This window comes from Cyprinodon tularosa, unplaced genomic scaffold, assembly GCF_016077235.1.
Source record: "Cyprinodon tularosa strain WSP-4 unplaced genomic scaffold, ASM1607723v1 ctg272, whole genome shotgun sequence".
NCBI classification, from domain to species: domain Eukaryota; kingdom Metazoa; phylum Chordata; class Actinopteri; order Cyprinodontiformes; family Cyprinodontidae; genus Cyprinodon; species Cyprinodon tularosa.
In genome coordinates, this window is record NW_024038977.1 from 207447 (window position 1) to 231402 (window position 23956).

Below are 23956 nucleotides of genomic sequence, written 5' to 3' on the forward strand. Positions count from 1 at the left end.
AAAAAACATAAAAGGGATTGAAAACTTAAAAAAAAAAAAGGTGATGTTCGGAAACCATACGATAAAATTACTCTATTAGACAATAATCCCACATAAAGTCTTAACCTTTACCCACTTAAAATAAACTGGAACAAAACTGACATCTTGTGGCCATATAAAAAAGCCCAACTAAGGCTTTTCCTTTATTTTAAAGATTATTTTTAGGGTCTAGTGGCCTTTATTTTTTTTTCTCTTTGTTTTCGAAAGTATATAGACAGTAAAGTGGGTTAGAAGAGATGACACCATAAATCATTTTACGATATTGGGAAACATAATACGTTTTCTTTTCATCCTGAAAGTCTGAATATTGGTTAAGAAGAAATTTGCGCCTTCCTTTAAAATAGGCACGAATTATTGATTTTAGTGTGAATGTTTGTCCTCAGATGTTAACATGACGCGGGCGCAGAGCGACATTGGTTAATAATAAAAGAGATTTGCATATTTTCAATGCAAGGAAAAAAGTCGTTCATGGCACAAGGAAGCTACTATGAAGAAGTCTAGACAAGAAAATACTAAAAGCCTGATAAGTTGTCAGAGTGAGTCGGAGCAGAAGAGTGTGACACCGTGTGCACCATTGATATCGTACCGGCTAGAAACTTGATCACGAAATAAACCTTGACTTCAATTTTTCTCAACTCGCCTAATTTGTTTTGTGGGTAAAATGACTGAAGCTTTGCTGCAGTGGTGTGCTGACCAGTTAAACCACCAATTTGGCTTGGAGGCATCAGAAGACATTGTCAAGTAAGCTTTAATTTTTTTGTGTGTTTTTTTGAACTACCTGTCACAAGCTGAAAGCAAGCTAGTAATGATGCTGCTCTACTAAGTAGGCTGTTAATATAAAACGTTTAATATAAGATGACACAACGACAGTGGGCGTTATGTTAGCTCATATAAAAGTGTTGCGAGGTCAGGCTTTCTTCTTTCTTTTGTTTTTTCTTCTTTTTTTCGTAGCAGCTGTTTGTTTAAAAGCTAACTGTCAGCTAACAGTTAGCTCCTCGGTGCTGAGCTTTCCCTACTCTTTTTAGTGTGTTTTAAATATTTATACTTGTGAAAAGTAAATAAACTTTTCCTCCTTTTAAGTGTAAAAATTTGAGTAATAAAAAAACAGTTTATAGAGTCAAGATATTTTTTTATCAATAAAAAAAATAAGTAGTTTAGTAGCTTATTCAACTCTAATAGGAACTCTGAAGTTATTAAAGATTTATATGAATATAGGTTATTTGAAAATGTTAATATATCACTATTATGATTTTCTACAACTTTCATGGGGAAAACTTAATTTTTAAATCACAATAAACTATCACACACCCACTGTACTCCAGGTGATATGATATCTAATTTGGTAACATTCCTGTTTGTAACACTGGTGCATCTGAAATCTAACTACATTTCTTCACTTTTGAGTTAATTAGAAACACTTACAGTCTAAATTCCATTGTTTTATCATCAAAGAGCAGAAAACATCTTTTAGAAGGGCAGCAATAAAAAAAAAATGATGAGCAGACTGTCAGCTTTTTAAAATGTGTTAAACTCTTTGCTTCCCAGTTACATTCTCTCCATTGAGAAACCTGAGGAGATTGAAGAGTATGTGGGAGACCTTCTTCAGGGTACCGATGGAAAAAAGGGCCAGTTTATAAATGAGCTCCTAAGCAGACTGAAGAAAAGTCAAAGACGAAGTGCGGACACGGCAGGTCTTTTTCTTCTCAAAGATTCTGCTTCACCGACAGGTGGGAGGATAAACATCGGCTCAGTATTGAATTTTTGTTAAAGAAACATGCAAAAAAAAAAAAAACAGTTTTAACCTAAAGACCTACAAACAATTAAGATAATCTACAAAATAACCATAAAAACATAACTGGAATAATATGTACCTCCTTTGCATTTGTGATTTCCTAAATTTAAAATGCTGTTTTCCTAGAAATGCAAGACGCCACCAAAGATGCCCAGAAGAAGTCCAAACGTAAGGGGCGAAACAAGCAGGAAGTTATGACTTTGACCCGAACGGAGCCAGAACCTGAGCCAGTCAAAACCCCCATGGATTTAATGAGGGTTAGCACACATCTTTGTTTTCTTTATTTTTAAATTTCAGTTGTAAAACTGACAGTAATCCTTCTAGTAACAGTCATAGATTTAGAAGCATTGGATCATTTGTTTTTTATAATGAAATTAAAGAAGTAATAAGTGTCAAATTTGTACATATAGACTCACAAAAACACACCGCTACATGCACTGTATTACGGACACACATACATTAGCCTTTAAAGAGTTCTTATATTTCAGTAGTCTGGATATTGATTACCAATATGGGTACTAGATGAAGGCGTAGTTATGATGAAGAGTTTCAATCATAGTCTATTAAATTTTAAGGAGACAAAGAACGACTTTTAGTAATAATATTGATAGTAATACATTTGATTAGAAAGCTTTAAAAACACTCAAGGTGACTTTACAAACAAAAGTTAAAATCACAGAGAATAAAGAGTCTTTAAGGGTTGTGTTTGGAGTCTGGATTTAAACAGGTGAAGTGTCAGTATTACGGATGTCTGATGAGAGATGGTTTCAGACAAGACAGAACAGGTATGGCTGCAGAATGAAGGGAAGGACAGAGATTTTTCATAATAGGCCAATGGAAATATGCAAACAAAGTGAAATTATTGATGTGAGACATAAGAGATAGAAAGCTATCCAGGGTGACACTCAGACTGTTAACATGAAGTGAATATTGATTTAGTTCCTTTGAGGAAGAGCTCTGTTTTTTTGTATCACTGTTTAATTTAAAACATTTACCTTTAACTTGGATCAAGTACAGCTGATAAAAATGGTATTGCTCTGAATAAGTATCAGGTTGTTTTTAGTAGTATGAGAATGCATTCCTATGCTGTATACATTAATACCAAACCTATTTTTGGTAGGTTTGAGTTGCCTTTGGCAAGTCTAAGTCTAAACCTACGTCCTCCTGTTGCAAGTCTTAATTTTTACAACGCCTTACTTTAAAAAGAGAATAACACGTATCCTCATAAACATATATATTTCCTGACAGAATAAATAAATCCAAACAATTAATGATTTTTTGTCACAGAAAGGGGACTATTTATCTGAAATCGGAGACCATTTTGGTCAGTCTTTTTTCAACATAAGCCTTACAACCCTGGTCTTAATTTCTTTATCATTTGCTTTTTTTGAAGCAGCGACAGCAGTTTCCCAGATGAGGGGTTTGATGTTTTACTTTATCGCAGCTCCTACTACTTAAAAAATTCTCAACAGGTAGTGAGAAAAAGAACTTTATCGTTATACCCTCATCTGGAAAACCTTTAATGTGGAGTACTTCCACACATGTAATGAAACATTGTCCTGAACAAATATCCTCCTAAAAAGCTGCATTCTTTTATGTATCGCTGCTTAAAAAAAAAAAAAAACTGTCTGTAATTCCAGATGGATTTAGACAAAGTCCATCTGTAATTCAAAATGTCTAGTTAGCTACACTTTGATATTGTCGGTTCATACAAGCACCATTTAAATCTGTTTACAAGTCAAGTTATAGCTCTGGTCCAACCGAGGGGAAACTAATAATCTTCTTTGAGAATCAGTTTCGTCTCACCTTTGCAGCCAATGTCTCTGCACACTGAAAAACTTTTACTCCTGGGCTCTCTAGACAGGCTGCAGTTTTGGGATATGACAAAACTAAACGAGAATGGCTTCCTAGTAGCTTTATAGTTGGTACTTCTCTGGTCAGTACAGGTGTGGGGGAAAATCGATTTTGTGATATATTGTGATTTTCGGCTGCCCAATATAATATTGATCTTTCAGTTCCTACTAGTATCGATTATTTTTTATATATATAAAAATTTTCACCTAAAACAATGGGGGCAAATGTGCTACCTCAGCAACGCCACTCTGGCAGATGGCAGTATGAAGTCCTTTTGCTCTGCGGCGCAGCGCCATATCTGTAGTTGGGGGAGTCACAGTGGAAGACATGGACTGACTCAAACCTCAAAGAACATGGATACCAAAATAACTACACAATTAATATCTTCTGATGAATAAATACAGGACTTGCTTTTTTATCTATACATTTTATTTTGATAGCTGGGAAAAATATTGCAATATATGATGATAATATCTTATTCTGACCCAAGTATCATGACTCCCATGCCAATACTCATCCCTAGTATGCAGAAGCTAATTAGCCTCCCTTTTTTTTGTGTTATGAGCCTGTAGACTTTTTACAACAAACCGTTTCTCTATATTATGACGACCCAAATATCTTTAAAATTTCAAAATTGTTCATTTCCCCCTAAAATACTTTAAACAAGTTCAACAACAGAGTTGGTCAGAAGCTGCTTAATAATTCTGCAGATCTTAACAGGTGTTGCTTTCCCTAAGCTGCGACCTCTGTCAGTGCACAAATACTGATACGCTAAAATCCAATAAGCATTAAAGTTTCTTCAAAACAAGCACAGAAATAACCATATGGTAAAGAATTAGAATTTAACGTTGGACTTTTTTCCATTTATGTATTCATTAGTGATCAGTGATGTCTTATCGAGTTTTGAATTCGATATGCGAGTTATTTAGTGCTGCTTTTGTCCATGTTATGGTTTTTAAATTTTATTTTCAATCTCAATAGATCTTTTCTGGTTAAATAAAGTCAAACTAAAAGTACCCGCTTGCCCAATAATTTTCTCTACATGCATTTTGTTTGAATTAAAATAGTTTATTTTTGCTTCCATTCATTCTCCTTGTACCAGTTGATTTTTTCTATCTATGCTTATTTGTTTATAGTTTTCTCTAACCTCAGGAAACTGTAGGATGCCTAACTAAGCCAGTTCAGTGGTGACATTTTCCAGATATTTGACCGTAATGCTGTTTTTCTTATATATTCTATGTTCAGTGTACTGGTTTGCTTTACTCAATCATCATTGTCTTTAGGCCCAGGAAAAAGGTAACACTTCATCGACCAAGAAGAAAACCAAGTATGTTAACCTTTACGCTAAAGAGGGTCAGGACAAGCTGACAGTTTTACTCCCAGGGCGACACGCCTGCGAGTGCCTTGCCCAAAAGCATGCCCTCATTAACAACTGCATCAGCTGTGGGCGTATTGTGTGTGAGCAGGAGGGCTCAGGACCCTGCCTCTTCTGTGGAAGCTTGGTGAGGAAAAAATAACCTGCACTCCGTTTCCTAGCCTTTGGCTTCTTATAACTCCTCCTTATTTGTCTCCTTATTTCAGGTTTGCACTAAAGAGGAGCAGGAGATTCTACAGCGAGACTCCAACAAAAGTCAGAAACTCAGGAAGAAGCTTATGGGAGGTCAGAATAAAAGCTGCTCAGACTCAGCTCAGGAATTAATATTTATTTAACTCGTGTCGTACTCAAAGGTTTCTGTATCTCGTTGCCAGATGTTGCAGAAAGGGAGCTTCTGCCACATCAGGAGGCCAAGATGAAAGCCGGGTTGGAGAAAGCAGTTCAGCACAAAGAGAAACTGCTGGAATATGACAGGAACAGGTATTATGAGGTTTACTGCCGTGTGGTGGCAGAAACAGGCTAACTGGACATTTCAATAGCTGTACAGGTGCTGGTCATAAAATTAGAATATCATGAAAAAGTAGATTGATTTCAGTAATTCCATTTAAAAAGTGAAACTTGTATATTATATTCATACATTACATACAAACTCATATATTTCAGATGTTTATTTTGTTTAATTTTGATGATTACAAATGACAACAAATGAAAATCTCAAATTCATCATATCAGAAAATTAGAATATTGTGAAAAGGTTCAAAATTGATGGCCCCTGGTGCCACACTCTAATCAGCTAATTAACTCAAACCACCTGCAAAAGCCTTTAAATGGTCTTTCAGTCTAGTTCTATAGGCTACACAATCATGGGGAAGACTGCTGACTTGACAGTTGTCCAAAAGACGACCATCGACACCTTGCACAAGGAGGGCAAGACACAAAAGGTCATCGCTAAAGAGGCTGGCTGTTCACAGAGCTCAGTGTCCAAGCACATTAATAGAGAGGCGAAGGGAAGGAAAAGATGTGGTCGAAAAAAGTGTACAAGCAAGAGAGATAACCGCACCCTGGAGAGGATTGTGAAACAAAACCCATTCAAAAATGTGGGGGAGATTCACAAAGAGTGGACTGCAGCTGGAGTGAGTGCTTCAAGAACCACCACACACAGACGTATGAAAGACATGGGTTTCTGCTGTCGCATTCCTTGTGTCAAGCCACTCTTGAACCACAGACAGCGTCAGAAGCGTCTTGCCTGGGCTAAAGAGAAACAGGACTGGACTGCTGGTGAGTGGTCCAAAGTCATGTTCTCTGATGAAAGTAAATTTTGCATTTCCTTTGGAAATCAAGGTCCCAGAGTCTGGAGGAAAAGAAGAGAGGCACTTCATCCACGTTGCTTGAAGTCCAGTGTAAAGTTTCCACAGTCAGTGATGGTTTGGGGTGCCATGTCATCTGCTGGTGTTGGTCCATTGTGTTTTCTGAGGTCCAGGGTCAACGCAGCCACATACCAGGAAGTTTTAGAGCACTTCATGCTTCCTGCAGCTGACCAACTTTTTGGAGATGCAGATTTCATTTTCCAACAGGACTTGGCACCTGCACACAGTGCCAAAGCTACCAGTACCTGGTTGAAGGACCATGGTATCCCTGTTCTTAATTGGCCAGCAAACTCTCCTGACCTTAACCCCATAGAAAATCTATGGGGTATTGTGAAGAAGAAGATGCAATACACCAGACCCAACAATTCAGAAGAGCTAAAAGCCACTATTAGAGCAACCTGGGCTATCATAACACCTGAGCAGTGCCACAGACTGATCGACTCCATGCCACGCCGCATTGCTGCAGTAATACAGGCCAAAGGAGGCCCAACTAAATACTGAGTGCTGTACATGCTCATACTTTTCATGTTCATACTTTTCAGTTGGCCAACATTTCTATAAATCCTTTGTTTTTATTGGTCTTCAGTAATATTCTAATTTTCTGATATGATGAATTTGAGATTTTCATTTGTTGTCATTTGTAATCATCAAAATTAAACAAAATAAACATCTGAAACATATGAGTTTGTATGTAATGTATGAATATAATATACAAGTTTCACTTTTTAAATGGAATTACTGAAATCAATCTACTTTTTCATGATATTCTAATTTTATGACCAGCACCTGTATATAAGACACTTCATCATAATTTACCTGTTTAATTCACTTCCCCTTTCGACTCCAGTGTCAGACGGACGCAGGTCCTGGACGATGAGTCGGATTACTTTGCTACTGAATCCAATCAGTGGCTGTCGCCAAATGAGAGGGAGAAGCTGAGGAAAATGGAAGAAGATCTGCGAGAACTTCGCCACTCCTCTCGTAAGGACAGGAAGATCACCCTGGATTTCGCTGGTAGACAAGTGATTGATGAGGGAAACAATATGAATGAGTATTACAACAAGTATGATCACTAGTATGCATCTTCCTTTCATGCATGTTTACAAACAGCTGAATCTGTTTAACATTTTTATAAATATTTTGTTCAGGTTGGACGAGACCCTCAAAGCTATGAACAGTGGGTCAACAACAGAGTCTCCAGGTTACTCTGAGAGAAAAGGTGGAATGCAGAACCTCAGGGTGCTGGTCAACCCAAACATTAAGCAGTCTGCACCTGAAGTAAGTACTTTGAAAGAACAAAGTAATGGGTTTATGTTTTATGGGTTTCTTTTTCTTAATATAAGAAAATGTCTTGAAAAAATAACTTACTGAGGTATCAGTGAATATGCTTTAGAGAAGGTCCGGTTAGGGCTCCGCCAAGACACTATAAATCCCATGCCATGTCGATCCACTAGTAGGCTTTATTTATATAACAGCAATTCACAAAGCAGGACCTGCTGCTTTTGGATGAGCATGTAGCGACAGTAGCAACATTCCCTTGCATTGTTGTGTTGATGCTGCAGCAAATTCTTTGGCCAAGCATCCCTGCAGAGGCAGTAGAAAGGAAAACATTCCTTTTAACAGGAAGAAACCTCCAGCAGAACCAGATTCAATGTGAACGGCCTTCTGCCAAGGCTGAGTGGGGTTTAAAGATAGAAAAAGACAAACTAAAATAACATGGTAGCACTGATCCATAATTACACCCTATCTTAGAAAAGGTTACGGTAAACTAGCTCCACAGGTAGCACTGTCTATGAAAGAAGCAGTTAAGCAGATGAGCTATAAGCCGGTTTTAATATCGGAATTTGATAAAAAGAGAGTTACAGTCAGTCAACATACTGAGTGAAGCTATTTTTTTTTTGTTAAAAACAATAAGATTTAATGATGCATTTTGACATTATTTAACCCAGAGAAATGTCCATTCTTCTGTGGATAAAGCACCACTAAATGTACGAGTGCTGGGATTGCCTAACTAGATTATTTCAGTTTTCAAAAGAAAGGCTTTATTCGCACTACTTTTTTACCTGATCTGATGGTTATGATAAAAAAGTATGCACAGATAAATGTAAGGAGATGCAACCAAATCCACTTTTAAAATTGAACATGGACAACATACCAAAAAAATAGAAAATACTCAGTTTTCCACTAAATTCCGTGTTGAACAGTAATGATCCAGTAGCAGCAACATTGGGTTTTGCAAGGAGTTTTAAAATAGCATTGCTTATTTTAAAACTAAATAGTACAGAGAATTATAAACCATGATTCTCTGTACTATTTAATTTTCTAAAATTCTAAATTTGATAGGGATGCTGTATTTTTCTCTTCTCTGTCATTGTACGTATCTCTCCTTCTAGCCACAATAACCACCAACATTATTGTTTGGGAGGTTAAACCTAACCTTCAAAATGCAGGTTCGATTAATCGTGTTGCAGCTGCTAACTGGCAAGGTTTGCGTGTGCTCCTCCCAGTGTTTAGTATGTTGTGATGATCAGCATATGTTCCGCATACTTCTGCAGATCATATTCAAACGGAAGGTTTACGCCTCCTGTTTTCATATATCCATCCATCCATCCATTTTCCGTCATGCTTATGCCAATAGGGGTCGCGAGGGGTGCTGGTGCCTATCTCCAGCTGTCTATGGGCGAGAGGCGAGTACACATGTCGCCAGTCTGTCGCAGGGCAACACAGAGAAAAACAGGACAATCAACCATTCATGCAAGGAGAATTAAGTGAAGCCGCTGATTTTTAAATATTTTTTTAGATGGATTAACAGCTCAGGAATACATCAACTTTGTTGTTCTTCTTTTAGCCATTCTCTTATCTGTGAGGAAGTTTTGCTGTTTATTCAGGCTAGGAGGTGGAGGGCTAGCCTAAATAAACATTCATTTCTTAATTCACTTTTAAATAGCCTCCTCATTTATATTTTGCCACTGTCTTTATTTTAAACATCTCAGTGGCACTTAAAGCATAATTTAATGAATGATCCATTTTATAAACTATAAGAAGGACTTTCATGAACTGGGGTCTTTTCTCCTTCCAATAAATCTTCCTAGTGGGTGGACATTGGAGGCAGGGAACACAACAAGCAACCGATGGAGCAGAGGAAAAGTTTGATGGAGCAGAAAGGGGATGAAGAACGCCAAAGGTTGCGGCTGCAAGATAAAGAGCTGCAGGAGATGTCCGATCCAGGCATGTGTCTCAGTATGCATCAGCCGTGGGCATCACTGCTGGTCAAAGGCATTAAGAGGTAAAATATCAAATGTAAATCTTTAAAATCAGCAAGACTTTTTAATTACATTATTAGAAAAAAAATAAATTTGAAATATCTGTGATTTTTGTAATGTTTGTGTTTTGTTTACAGGGTAGAAGGAAGGACCTGGTATACGTCACATCGAGGTCGCCTTTGGATAGCTGCAGCCGCCAAAAAACCCACACCTCAGGAGATCGCTGAGGTGGAACAAATGTACCGCTGCCTCTACAAGAAAGGTCAATTTATAATTTATACCAGAAACTGTTCAACAAACCCTGAATTTTTTATTGAGAAACCAAATTACTGCTACTGAATTTAAAGAAACAAATTAATATACAGGTATATGTGATTTTGAAAACTGCTAAATGTAATTATATTTGGGTAAAAGGTTGTATTTTATACCTAAATATCTCTTCCTTTAAATCAGATTCTGCTTTTTTGTAGAGTTATTAGTCCAAAGCTTCTTGTTTTAACCGGAAAAGATTGAACTGATCCAAAACCTTTTTTGTTTAGAATTGGCTTAGAAAAAAAAGAGTTGTTCACCTCTTTCTATTAGCTTCCATTAGCTTTTAAATTATGAATAACAGTATAATCAGTAGGATGTATATATGTAGAATATGTAGAAATGGGCTGAAAAAGGTGTGGAGCTTTAGTGTTTGACATGTGAATAATTTCTGGTACTACCATCCTTATCTCCGCAGAGCCAAAGTTTCCCAAAGACTATCCCACCGGATGCCTTTTGGGATGTGTTAACGTGATCGATTGCCTCTCTCAAGAGCAGTTTAGAGAACAGGTTGGTGAATTACTATATTTCTATTGAATTAACAGCAATAATGAAATGCTATTTTGAGAATTTAGTGCTGTGGTTGTTTTTTTTTTATGTCCTATCATATTCAGTATTTATGCTAGATACTGTAAATTTGTCATTAAAAGCTTACACACTTCCTAACCTGATTCAGAAAGGATTTAGTCCTAAATAACTGGACTGGGAATTCATGTTTTTTTTGTTTTTTTTTGTTTTTTTTTATATGGCTGCAGTAATTTTTCACCAGCAGAGGTCAGACCGCACCTTATCAGTGGTTCTTACTTGTCAGATCATATTATCTTCCACTAGAGGCAGAATGCACCACAAAAACACAAAGCAAGCCTCTTCACTGCACCCCCATGATCCTGGTATTTATACACCCAGCAGTTCCACCAGTCACTGTGGGTTTGATAGATTGAAATCAGAGAAGATGCAGTTGATTTCCTCTGGATGTGGTGTCATTCTGCCCTGTCCAGCATTGCAACAGCTTATAAACTGTTTTATTTAGACAGCTATTTAGCATAGATGATTTAAAATCTTTCCAATTTAGATTTTATAAATAATCCACTGTCTGTCCTGTCAAGTAGGATCAAGATTGATCCACTATTTTGTCAGTTTATCACATTTAAACTTGGTTGCAGTGCCATGTTTATCTAAGCTGATTTCCCTCTGGCTCTGGGGGGAAATGAGTTAGCACCATCTCCTTATGCTCTATGTTTCTTAGAAGGCCAGTTAAAATAAACATTGAATAAAATGGGCTTTTTTAAATGTAGCTTCAGTTGAAATTGTAATTAGTCTTTTCTTTGACTTTTTAATGTACAAAATAATTATGTTGACTCTATTTGCTATAGTGCTAATGTTGCTAATGATGTTTGGGTTTGATTGTGGATGGGTTGTTTTAAGGCAAAACCTCATATTTTATGTTCTTCCATTGCAGTGTTGCACTTTTTGTTTCTGCTCATCCCTGTGGGTGTGAGGATGTGGATGTATTTCAAGGGATGTTGCATGTAATAAGCTAGCTGATGAAACAAACATATCTTGGCTTAAAAAAAAACCCAACACATTCCTTGCTTCTTTTGTACATGTGGAGATCACCGCTTTTGGTTTCTTCAGTCTTACTTTCTCATTTTACTTGCTTTGAACTGGAATTTCTCAATGAAATATGAAATGCGGGTTTTCCTCCTCTAATGTGACCTATAACGTGTCACTCACCCGAATAATATGTTTGGTTACATGTAAACAGCATTACATTAATACATAACTGAAGCCCCTGTTGACATTTTTGCAACAATCTTTCTTTTTTGTACTAGCAGAAGGCGTAATCTGACACAGTGTAAATTCAGGGGTGGGTTCTTTGAGACATTAAGCGTGGTACCTTTTGACGAAACAAGCACTATGCTGCTTCTAACATGCTTTAACACCATCTTTTGGATTTACATATATATATATATATATATATTATTTTTTTTATTTTATTTTTTTTTTTTCTTCTGGCTTAGATGTTGTTCTTGATAAGCAAAGGCTGCTACATATCCAATAAGAACAGATCCATTAGTCATTTTGTCTTTGTAGCCTCGTCTACGCGACTCAAGCTGCTTCTTTTTTTGGGCAGAACATTTTCCCTGCTCGCAAATGGTGACATATGTCCAAGACATTTTTTTTGTACTGCATAACCAATATGGTCAAACTCCTTCCAGTTATATAACATTTCTATGGGCCTCTTGCTAGTTTGCATCATTTTTCTTTCATTTTTATTTTTATTTTAATGGGTGCCCCATTTGTTGGTAATGCCACTGCAGGAGCATATTTACTCCACGTGAAAATGATCCTTGCTGTGATCCATAGTAGATCTCGTGCTTTGTGAATCCCTCTGCACCTTTACCTGATGTTTGATAACGACCCTCAGACATTTCCCTGCAAAGCATAGCTTTAGTGAAACAATGCAAGTAAGAAAATATTAGTCAAATGAACCACAAACTTATGGCATTAAAGCATTTTGTGTATACTTTTTATATCAAATTTATATAAACCGTAAAAAAAATCAGTAGTTAAATTTTTTACATGTTTTGTTAATATTATTGCATTTATTTAGGACTGCATTGACTATTTGATTGTCGGCACAAAGACAGAACGTGATTATAAATGTTTCTGCATTGGGGGACATTTATTTTGTAAATTCTGAAAATGTATCTTGGCTCTCTGTATTTTATTTTACGCATCTAATTAAAAGAAATTCTATGATATTTTTAGATGATGATGCAGAACCAATTTAGGAACATGACATTTTAAAATTAAGTCATGCAATCAGATGTAGTTTATCTCTGTGAAGGCCCTTCATATCTGCAGATTGATAGGAGTTTATTTAAAAACTGTAGAGGCATGTTGGACAAATCTGCTCCAATCTTGCAAAGCTCCCCAGCTTTCTTGCAGATGTTTGCACACACACTTGTTTACTATATTGGACTGGAGTAGATCCCTTATGGAAATTGTCTGTTGTTGCAAAACAGACTCGGGGAGAAAAAAAACACAGCAGTACTTTTTTTTCAGGGATGTTCTATTTGTATTTTCATGCGTCTTTAAGACCCATTTTCACACATGTGTCTTTCTGCATCCATTCAGTTGTCCTTTCTCTGAATAGGTTTCAGTATGTGTGCTGCTACACGGTTGCTTTTCGACTGCTGGGACCTGTAAATTTAAGGGCTTTTCCCTTTTGTGCTCTGTCCTCATTCTCTCCTCCACCACTCATTCCACCCAGGGCTGTAAAATCATGTTTGCAGGCTGTGTTACTGCCCTTTCATCCCGTGAAAGGGTGTGTGTGTGCATCTGTGTGTGCGTGTCCACTTGCACCAAGCAGCCATAAATAACACCCCCTCCACACACACACACCACCACCAGCACCCCACCCCACATGAGGCCCCCCTTTTGAAAGAAAATAAAACGACAGAGCAAGGCAGATGTAGAAAATTGTGAGTCAACCAGAGAGGAACAACATCACCAAAAGCCTAATGATGGTGTTAAGCTGTAGGTTAACACCTTTTTTTTCATATGACTTTAGTTGAAAAAACAACATCTATTATCCATTTAGCCTTTTAATCTCGCTTCCTTTCGAGTTACAAGAAGGCACGTTGTGTTGGCGCATAGTAGCACATAGCTGTGCTGCTAGGCAGTGTGAGTGGGTGAGGTGTAGGATTTACTGTCCTGAGCTGGCAGCTGTGGGTGGTTAAAAGAGGAGTGGTGAAGGACAAACAGCCATTATTCTTCAGGCTTTTCTAAATCTGTCCCAAGTGATGTCTGAAATATATTCAGAGAAAGTGGAATGCGGGTAGATCAGGAGTGCATGAGTGAGGCAGGAGGAATTCATAAAAAAAAATAAAAAATGCTGAAAATGTCATCACCACTTAAATGTCATCCAAGTGCTTTAGCAGCCTTTCCCCTGTTGGGGCGCTGCTGCACCAGTAAGCGCCTCAGCCATGCCAGTGTACTGACAGTCAGTGTAGAAAACAAACCTACAGCTGAGCCTGGATTTTATTCGCTTGATTTGGACCGATTCTTTTCCTCATTACAAACTGACTACTGTATTGATTCATCCTCTAGATAATCTCTCACCCGCTCCAGCTCCCCATCCCCCATTACTGCCGATAATTTGATGGCCATTATGATCTGTGCTCCATCTCTGCCCTCCTCTCTCACTGCTCAGTATGGACTCGGCTATGGATATGAACAGCTGACAGATTGGTGGTGTGTTTGAATAACATATTTGCATCGTACAAAAGTATTCACATATTTTCACTGAAAAATCTCCGATTTCCTCTTCTTTTACTGGAATTTTACTTCTGGTAATTAAAGTTATAGTGGAGGATGCTATTTTTCTGGGTGGATCATCAAAATAAGTGGTCCTCCTAATTGTCAATCATTCTGGTGATATGTTTATCTTGGGCCGTCCTACGTGCTCATCCCCATTTCCACATACCGGTGGTGAGTCTGACATAGTGGAAAAATTGCAAATCTTCTTTTGGAAAGTAAGCTTGTATGAACGATGCAAACAGCAACATTTAAACTGAGCTTGCAGGAGGACAAATGGGCTCCTGCATGCTCTGGCTAGGGGTGAGTATCGGCATGGGTGTTGTGATACAATACATGTCAAAGTTCTTGGGTCATGATATGATATTATCACGATATTGCAATATCACTATATTAGGGATGGAACGGTTCACAAAATCCATGGTTCGGTTCGGTTCACGGTTTCTTGATCACGGTTTTCAGTTCGGTATATGTTTATTGTGACACCAAAAAAAATAAATAAATTTTTTTTTAAAAATTTATGAATTATAATTATTTTTAATGATCCGCGGAAACCCTGGATCATTTCCGTATGTTTTGCTGCTTTGAATTTAATCATCTCGTGCATGCTCTCTACCATCTCCAAGGAACTCAGAGCGGAGCTGATGGGAGCCACAGTGGAGGCTGTAGGCTTTGCTTTGTGCAGGCGGTCTGGAGCGCAGCGGAGCGCTGACGGAGTATGTGGGATTTCGGGGTTAGCATGACATGTTGGTCGTGTTGCTGTTAGCATAAACAAAATGTGTTGGACAATGCTGCACACTGTTGCACTTTTATCCACAACTTTCTTTCCGTCGTCATCGTAGGTCACTCTAAATGCAAAGCGGTCCCATACAGCAGACCTATAAAGTGCTGCTGGCGCGTCTTTCAACTCCTGTTCTTTCCCACTCACCATACCCACATAATTCTCCACAACAACTGATTTTTTCCTGCTACTATGCTGCTTCGCTTCTCCTTCTTCTTGTTTACTACTGGTGGTTGGCTTTGGTTGCAGTACCGCCACCTTCTGCTCTGGAGTGTAATCGCTTCGCCTATGAGAAAAAGGAGCAGCGTATGAACCGAACGAAACACACGCGAATCGTACCGAGACAGTCGAACCGAACGGTTCAGACAGTTTTCATAAACCGTTCCATCCCTACACTACATATTACGATATTTTTCCCAACTATCAAAATTACATGTTTAAATAAAACAGCAAGTGCTGTATAAGTTGATCAGAAGATATTGATCATTTAGTTATTTTGGTATCCATGTTGTTTCGGGTTGTAGTCGGTCCACGTCTTCAATTTGATACTAGGAACTGAAAAATCTATATTATATCGGGCAGCTGAAAATCACGATATATCGGCAAAACAATTTTTTCCCACACCCCTAGCTCTTGCACTCGTTTAATAGGCGCTCCTTCTCGGGAGCGGGTACAGGGTTGTGCATCTGCATTTTTGTTACCTAAAGTCTTTACAAAAATTGGCAAAAATCCTCAACTATACCTTTAACTGGGCGATTCTTGACTGGAACATGCTTTAACCTGTACTATTCTGTTATCTGGCTCTAAATTTAGGGTTATAAAAATGGGGCAGCTGTATTTCTGGTTTTCAGGTAAAATTGTGTTACATTTTATTTTTTTTATAAGTGACATTCTGGTTTTCATCTGACTTCACCACCTTATTAACATTCTTTATCTCCAACTTGAATGGCAGCAAACTGCAAATAGGCTTCTAACTTTCTTTGTTTATTGGCTTTTTCCTTGACATGTGGGACCTCCTCAGCTCCTCCAGAGATGCCGTGGAACTTATTGCTGATTTTCTTGAGAAGGTTTTTTATAACCCTTCCCTTCTGCAAAACTTCACAAAACCTTTTTCTGACCCTACAGATGTTTTTTCTTTGTGTTCAGGAGGCTGTTTGTTCTCTTTTCTCTAAGAAACCTCTGAGGCTTCACACAACGGCTGTAATTAAACTCAGATTGAACTATGCGCAAGTGGACTCTGCTTACTAATTAGCTGAATCTGAAGACAGACGCTCTGGCTTTCATTTGAAGGTTAAAAGGTAAAGGTGGCTGAAGATATAATTTTGTTTGTTTTTTCCTTTAATAAAATGCATATATTTGAAACTAATTTGGGGATTATAACTCCCTTTAAAATGTTTTCTTTTTTACGTGTTTTATATATTGAAAATGAGAGGGTTGTTGTTGAAAATGGGTTGTTTCATTACCAGGTTAATGTGCTTCCAGCTCTGTCATTAAAGCCATTTAAATGCTGGAATAATTCCTTTTTGGTAACTTTACTCCGCACCTTTCAGATGCATTCATACTTTTGTGTTGCTTCACATCTGCAGCAGATGCAGATGGAGTTTGAGTCAGACCATCAAATCACTACTGAGCTCACAAACAATAACCATGGGATCAGTCCACGATCGTGGTGAGATAATGAGATAAACACATATTTGAGCCATGAATGGTTATGAATATTTAACATCAGTGGGATTCAGCTGGTGTTGACTTCATTGGACGTTACCTATTTGACCTTTTAAAACATTCACTGAGAAAGCCAAGGCAGTTTTACTCTGAACAATTTTGTACAAAACCAAAAAATATATATAAGCGAATGCTTGAATAATCTAAAACGAAGGCTGAATTCCATTTAGCTGGTCTAGTAGCAGAGTCCTCCTGTTTGAAATAATCGCTCACTGTCACACTGTCACCAGACTGGGAGCAGTTTTCAGATCTGAAATGCTTTCTATGGCTACATTCAAACTGCAGTCCGAAGTGACCCAAATACGTTTTTTTTTTTTTGTCCATATGCGACCTGGATCTGATCTTTTCATGGCAGTCTGAACAACACAGATCTGATTTTTTTCCAATCCAACCCAGGCCACTTGGCTATGTGGTCCTTAATCCGATAAAATTTTATCTTTTCAAATGCGACCTGTGTGTGAACGGCCATCCGACCTGAACCTCATTAATACCCGACAAAGGTCACTATTCTGCGTTTTGCTACGCAGAAGTGGCAAGAAAAACAACAACCATGGCAGATGATGATGTGGAGAGCAATATTTATGTTTAAACATATTGAAAATAATGAGTTTTTATGGTTGGAAAAGACTGCTAGATGCAAGCCAGCACTACCATCCATGTTTACTTCCGTAAACATGGAGCACATTGACCTGTGACGTCATTGCGTCCTCTACTGCGCATGCAGGACACTTGCGTTGTAAGACTGCAGTTCATACATGAGATCACATACAAGTCACATTTATTTGGAAATATGAACAGCAAAGCAAAAAAATCGGATTTCACAAAAAAAATCGGAATTGAGCATTAAGGCCTGCAGTGTGAACGTAGCCTATGATTTAGATCCCAGCTGATGTATTAGTGTCCTATTTGAACGAGTAGCCTTCAGTTTTTGTAAAACGTGTGTTTTTATTGCCATGTTTAGACAATCAGATGTTTAGGTTTGCTGCCCCTGGTTATGGTCATACGGTTATCACACCAGAAAGTTAATCCTGACTAAAATGTGTTGCCTTTATCCAGATCTTTTGTTTCAAACATTTTGCAGTCAAAAGGATCTTAAGAAATTGTTCACACAGAAATAAAAACCAATCCTGGATATGTTTCATAAAGTTAGTCTTTCATTTGATCAGTATATTGTGAATTAGATTCAAAAACTCGATTAAGCCTTTTATATTCATTGAGTCATCTAAAGAGGCTTTTAATCCACATTTTTCTTTAGTGAAAAAATAAAGAAGCATACAGCTTCAATTAGTTTTAAGAGCAAGAACTAAGAGTTCAAGTTTATTTACTTAAACCCATCCATTTGAACCCATGTGCACTAATAAAGTATTACAACAACCCAATACTTTTGCTTTAACCAATGACATCCTGGCTAAATATTAGAGACATCTATTTGTGGCTAATGTCCTGGTGAAGACGTGTCTTTTTAGCATAGTTCCTTAATTTTCTATAGAGTTAAAAACCAACCTGTGTCATTCACCAAACATTGACCAGCTCTATCCATTTCAAAACCAGCTTTGATTTAAGTTTGGAACAATCTTCATGTTGGAAAAAAAAAAAACTGTTGTATTCAAGTTTTAACACTTTTACACAAGCCGTCCTTCTAAGTCTAAAGGAAAGTTGTTAGATTGTACTGACCTAGAAGGAAATATGCCGACTCAGAAATTGACACCTTTCAACGGCTTCTCACGTGGACAAACCAAATGACTTCTGGAGAAAAGATTTACGGCAAACCAAAAAGATTGAGCTGTCTGGGCACAATGACAAGAAATAAGTTTGCAGGAGTCGAGGTGATTCTTTTAACACTAAAAATCTCTTCCAGCTGTCAAGCATTGTGGTTATAGCATCATACCAAGTCTGTTTAACTGCCACTGGTATGCTGTGGAGAAAAATAAAGAAGTCAGAGTACCACCTCCAAGCTATGTACTTTAAATGTATGTAAAAGGATTGAGGCATGCAGAAAATTGTGTGTTTCAGTTCTACAATTATCTCAAACACACCTCAGAATTGGTCTTCAAAAGGATAAAATAGATTAGTAATAAACTTGAACTCTGTCATTTAGCCATAAAAACAAAGGTCAGATATGAAACAAACTTGGTGGGGAAAAAGCTTTTTGACAACTATGAAGAGTTTGTGTTTTCTCTGCAAAGTGGGAAGAGACGCTTATGCAAATATCAATGGATTTTGGCCCCAAAGTTACAGTACACAAATAGTGATGATTGGTTATCGCTCTGGTATTAAACTTATGTTTTTGCTTAATTATAATCTTTGGAATAAACCATTGTATTTTTATTGATTTATTTATTTTTTAGTTTATTTAATTTGAAACAAAGAAATTTCTTGCATATTATTATGTTCCTTACTTCCCATTGTGTGGGAATTTAGTATCACGCTGCATTTGTTCTATACCCTTTAATGTTAGAGGGTGCATTCTATTCAACATCTACTTGCTCCTTTTAGCTCAGATTATAGCAAACAAGAAGATCAGTTAACATAACTATGCAGATGACACATCACAATGTCACCAGGTGACTATGAACACGTCAGGCTTGATGCTTAGAACAGATCAATACATGGCTGTGCCATAATTTTCCCCAACTGAATAAAAACAAAGCTGAAGGAGTATTCTTTTGAACAAAGGAGGAGAGATCCAGAGTTATCTCACAGTCTCAGCTAATAGTAAGAAACAACTGACTGTGGTTGTAATCTTGGTGTCATGATGGACTCAGACCTGAACCTTCAGAGGCTCATAAAGGCAGATACTAAGTAAGTTTTTTATCACCTGAAGAACATTTCCAGGATTAAAGGACTAATGTCTAAGCAGGATCTATGAAAACACCATTCATGCATCTATCTTCAGTAGAATTGATGAGATGATCCAAAACACTGCTGCCTGTGTTCTCACTAGAACTAAGAAAGTAGAACACATCACAACCAAGTCCTTCCACTGGCTCCCTGTATCTCAGAGAATAGACTTTAAAATCTATTAAAATTTTAGTCTATAAATCACTGAATGCATCAGCACTTCAATGCATAACAAATCTGTTGTCAGTGAACTAGAATCAAACATGGAGAAGCAGCTTTTAGTTCCTATGCACCAGGCTTTCAGGAAAAGTCCTGAAAGCCTGTGTTCCTTTAAGTCAAAAGTTAGAAACTAATTTGTTTAGAGCTGCGTTTGACTGTTGAAGTCAAACCGCCAACTGAAGTATTATTAGTTCAAGGTTGTGATCCAACTATTTGCTTTACTACCTGCTTTGATCATGTTTTGATCTTTACTTGCTTTTATTCTGCTTCTATTCTATTGTCTTTGTACTTTGAATTGTCTTTGTACTGAATTCTGATATATAGATAAATTTGCCTCATCTTGTAAAGCACCATTTTAACCCCAACATCACAAATTTACAATACAATTTCTTTTCAGTTTAATCCACAATTCTTTAATCAACACAATGTGATACCATCTGCCCATCTAATTGTTTACACTATCAACAAAAAAATACAACAGTGTGATTTGACAATTTTATTTCTAAACTCTATCAGGAATCAAGTCTTTGAATCATTGTTTAAAAAAAAAAAAAAAAAAGATATAAAAATTCTTATGCCCCTGGAATTTAAAAATAACATGGATCTTAAAAAATATGCTGTAGATAGCTGTTGTTATTTTTAATTAAGATAACTATATCGTTAATCATTTGTTTGGTGTATCGATGTAGATGATGTATTGTTGCTACACCCCGAGATTTTACACACATTAACATATTGCAGATTAATTACTCACTAGTTGATAACGATTTCAAATAGAACTAATTTCTTCAAAGTAGTTTTCAGAATATTTAGACTTAATGTCACCCTATTAATACCTTTTTAATAATCAGTGGAAGTCTTTTTTGATAACCAAGCAACCAAAGCCTTTTTATTGTTGGGACCAGCATCTATTGGTATTGTCATGACTTGTAATTGGCGATGAGCTCAAGTCTCTAAGGTTGACAGCCCTCCTTTCCAACACCTTAATGTTCAACACCCTCCACAGATTGGTCGCTCGAAATAGTTAAAATAAGGCCAATCAGAAGAAACCTGTTGATAAACTTGGTATTCTTTCCAACAACTAAAGCTCTCTAAACATGCTGGTTTCCCTACATGTAGAGAACAAACATAATTCTGTGTGCAGAGATCTCAGGAAAGACATTACCAGTCTTTTAATTTTTTTTATTAAGATGTTAACAACTTATACACTCATGGACAGTTTTAAGATAATCCTCTTACATGGTCAGGCAAAGTGCGGCGAACACAAAAAAAGCATACACTTGAATCAAATCAGTACTTGATGATGTCACCCTTTTGCAGATAGCTCACTCACAGCTTCGCCGTACCTCTGTGGATCTTGGCTGTGTCGTTGTCTTCTGTTTCTTAGTGTAATCCCAGATTGACTCAGTGTTGATGAGATCAGGGGTTTTGTTTGGGCCAGACCATCTGGTGTTCGTCTGCTTGCTCTCCTCTGCACTGGAGATACTTTTCTTTGACGTCGTTGTTCTGCAGCAGACTAAACTGGGAATCATCAGATGTATCTCAAGGCAATCTGGGAATGTGTTGGTCAGATGCTTAAATGACTTCTTTTGTGTGCTTAATTCCCACCTTTCTCTGACATACTTTTGTCTTTATATGACGTTTTCTTTATTATATTTGAACTGGGCTGTAAGTTGTTGAGTATTATATTTTATTGCAGCAAGTGTTTAACTTGGTTCTTGTTCTGCTGCTCAGTAGGGTGTGCAGACAAGCACATGTGAGGTAACAGGAACCGGGCTTGGACCACATCAAACAGCTCTAAACCCGTAACCACTTATCTGTTAAAAGAAGTGATGCTTCCTGTGGAATTCCATTTTTTGCAAGCTCTCCTCCTGACCTCCACTGTGGAGCTCCTGTGCTTGTTAGGGAGGCTTGAAGCCCCCACTGATGCCTGAATTGCCTTGTGTGGTAATGTGATATTTATATGCTGAAAGCCTTCCTGCCAGCATGCCCCACACACTCTGCCTCTCTAACACACACAGAATATATTGGATGCATTCCAAAGGAAGGGAGGTCAGGATATGCTATTTCTTTCTTCCCCTTGTTTTTTTTTTCACCAACACTGAGTCAGTAGAGGTAGCTTCTTACCTGTTTTTCCCCCCTCTGTCATTCCCACCTCAGTTTTTACCCGACCTGTTTTACAGGTCAGCAGTGTAAAACCGTAAAACTTCACAGCCGATTCATTTTATGTTTGCTGAACAGAAGTGCGCACTTATTGTCAGTCAAGCATGTTTCAATCATCAAGTGGCTTTTTTTTTCTCTGAAATTCGTTCATGCACTGCCATTCCTCCCCTTCCTCCCTCTCCCTGGGCAGTTTGCCATGGCAGAGAGGTCAGACATCATGTGATTCTGCAGCAGTGTGTAGAATGCATTCAGCTAAGAGCCCCTCAGCACTGGATGATGACCAAGCAAACCTAAGTCAGGTTTTCCGCCGCATGGAAAATACATACAACCATCTGCCAGACTTAAAATGGGCTGCTACTGCTGTCCACAGACCATTACATTAAATGTCACGCTTTTGGGGAAACTGACACTCAAACCCTTTTTATTGTCTTGTCCCTTATTCTGTTCTCATGTGTTCCTCTTTCACAATGCTGATCATGGCAATACAAAGCAGTAAAGGAAGCTGTACATTTCATGAAGCTTTCTCTTAGGCTGTAAGCAGAACCTCACCTTATTAAAATAACTCATCATTAAAATCGAGCTCACTAAATACCAGTCTGTATGAAGAGTTTCATTCCATTTAATGGAGGAATCCAGAAAGAGGCTTCTATAATATATCTATAACACTATTGTTTCTCTCTGCTAAAGTGCACAATTGTGCTGAGGCCATAGTCATTACGTAGTTATTTTCTCATGCACAGTCCTTGGGAATATGAACAGAAAAGCCTGCAGGGTTTATCTTGGCTATAGCACCATTTTATTGACTGTTGACAGGGATGAAGTGATGAGACAAATGAGTGATAGCACATCCTCTTCAGCTGCAGCAGCACGGTCTACTTTTGTGCAGAGAATGTAGACAGCTTATCTTGTTGATCATTAGTCTGCAGAAGGTAGCACTATATTTTAAACAACTTTGCTTGTATTTAAGGCACTGAATGTATTTGGGCAGCTTGCCTGGCTATTGTTACACAGAGCTTAGCCATGGTGAATTCTCACTGTGTGAAGAAAACCACTTGCCTTTCAGTCCACAACCCTATGTATGATATGAAGGCTCACATGCCCTAGGATCTTGGTTGATTTCCTTTTTATGATGTGCGCAACTTTACGTCACACCAAGTAACCTCAAACTATTGGGATAAGACAACAAAACTGTGCTCTGTATCAGGGATTTTCATTACTAAGTCACCAGGCTGTGGTGTACTGGTAATTTCTTGAAATGTAGGAATATACTGATAGAACTTATTATTGTCAGAAACTGTGAAATGTTGTTAGATGTTGGAGTCTCTTGTTTCATTTGACTAAAACAAACCCAAGATTTGTATAAAGCTTAAACTTTGTTATTTCGAAACATTAACCAATACCTAATATGTTTAGCTGTGTGTACCATTACACACCTACAGTAGTAGGCATTCAAAATTTCCCCACTTTCCTTGATGGGCCCGTGGCTGGTCCTTCAGTTCCATTTTAAACATCTATAATAGTCTTTCTGCCATGATTTGTGGACATTATAGATCTAAAGATAAGCATAATATCTTAGTCAGACCCTGTAATTCAGTTAAGGAGTAGAGTGAGGGTAAAAAAATATGCATGCCCAGGAGAAGGCCAGGTTAGAAGTTGGAGGGGACTTTGCTGCCATTTGGCTGTTTTTTAAATGGGATGGGCCATTTTGAATGGCTGCTGCTGTAGTAAAGATAAAGTGATTCATATAATGAAGGTTTATCTTGTGTTAATAAACCCTACCTATGACCAGAAGCTCTTGCTGCAGGTAGAACTTGGGGTTCAAATGCTAACTCTGATGGGCCACCTTAAGCATTGTTCATTGTCTAAGGACCATCTCAGGTCATGAGAAAAGATGGTTCCTAAAAA

At 37.7% G+C, this 23956-nt stretch overlaps 1 protein-coding gene across 1 annotated transcript in view; it reads left to right on the forward strand.

Moving 5' to 3' along the window:
* Positions 1 to 607: 607 nt before the first annotated feature.
* Positions 608 to 23956, forward strand: part of trip4 (thyroid hormone receptor interactor 4) — a 136145-nt gene continuing 112796 nt past the window's right edge. The window contains exons 1-11 of the mRNA XM_038289789.1: positions 608 to 780; positions 1585 to 1766; positions 1958 to 2088; positions 4969 to 5187; positions 5267 to 5345; positions 5435 to 5540; positions 7275 to 7490; positions 7576 to 7705; positions 9520 to 9713; positions 9828 to 9952; positions 10418 to 10509. Of these exons, the coding sequence (XP_038145717.1) occupies positions 701 to 780; positions 1585 to 1766; positions 1958 to 2088; positions 4969 to 5187; positions 5267 to 5345; positions 5435 to 5540; positions 7275 to 7490; positions 7576 to 7705; positions 9520 to 9713; positions 9828 to 9952; positions 10418 to 10509 (1554 nt within the window). The 5' untranslated portion in view covers positions 608 to 700. The remainder of the gene's footprint in view (positions 781 to 1584; positions 1767 to 1957; positions 2089 to 4968; positions 5188 to 5266; positions 5346 to 5434; positions 5541 to 7274; positions 7491 to 7575; positions 7706 to 9519; positions 9714 to 9827; positions 9953 to 10417; positions 10510 to 23956) is intronic.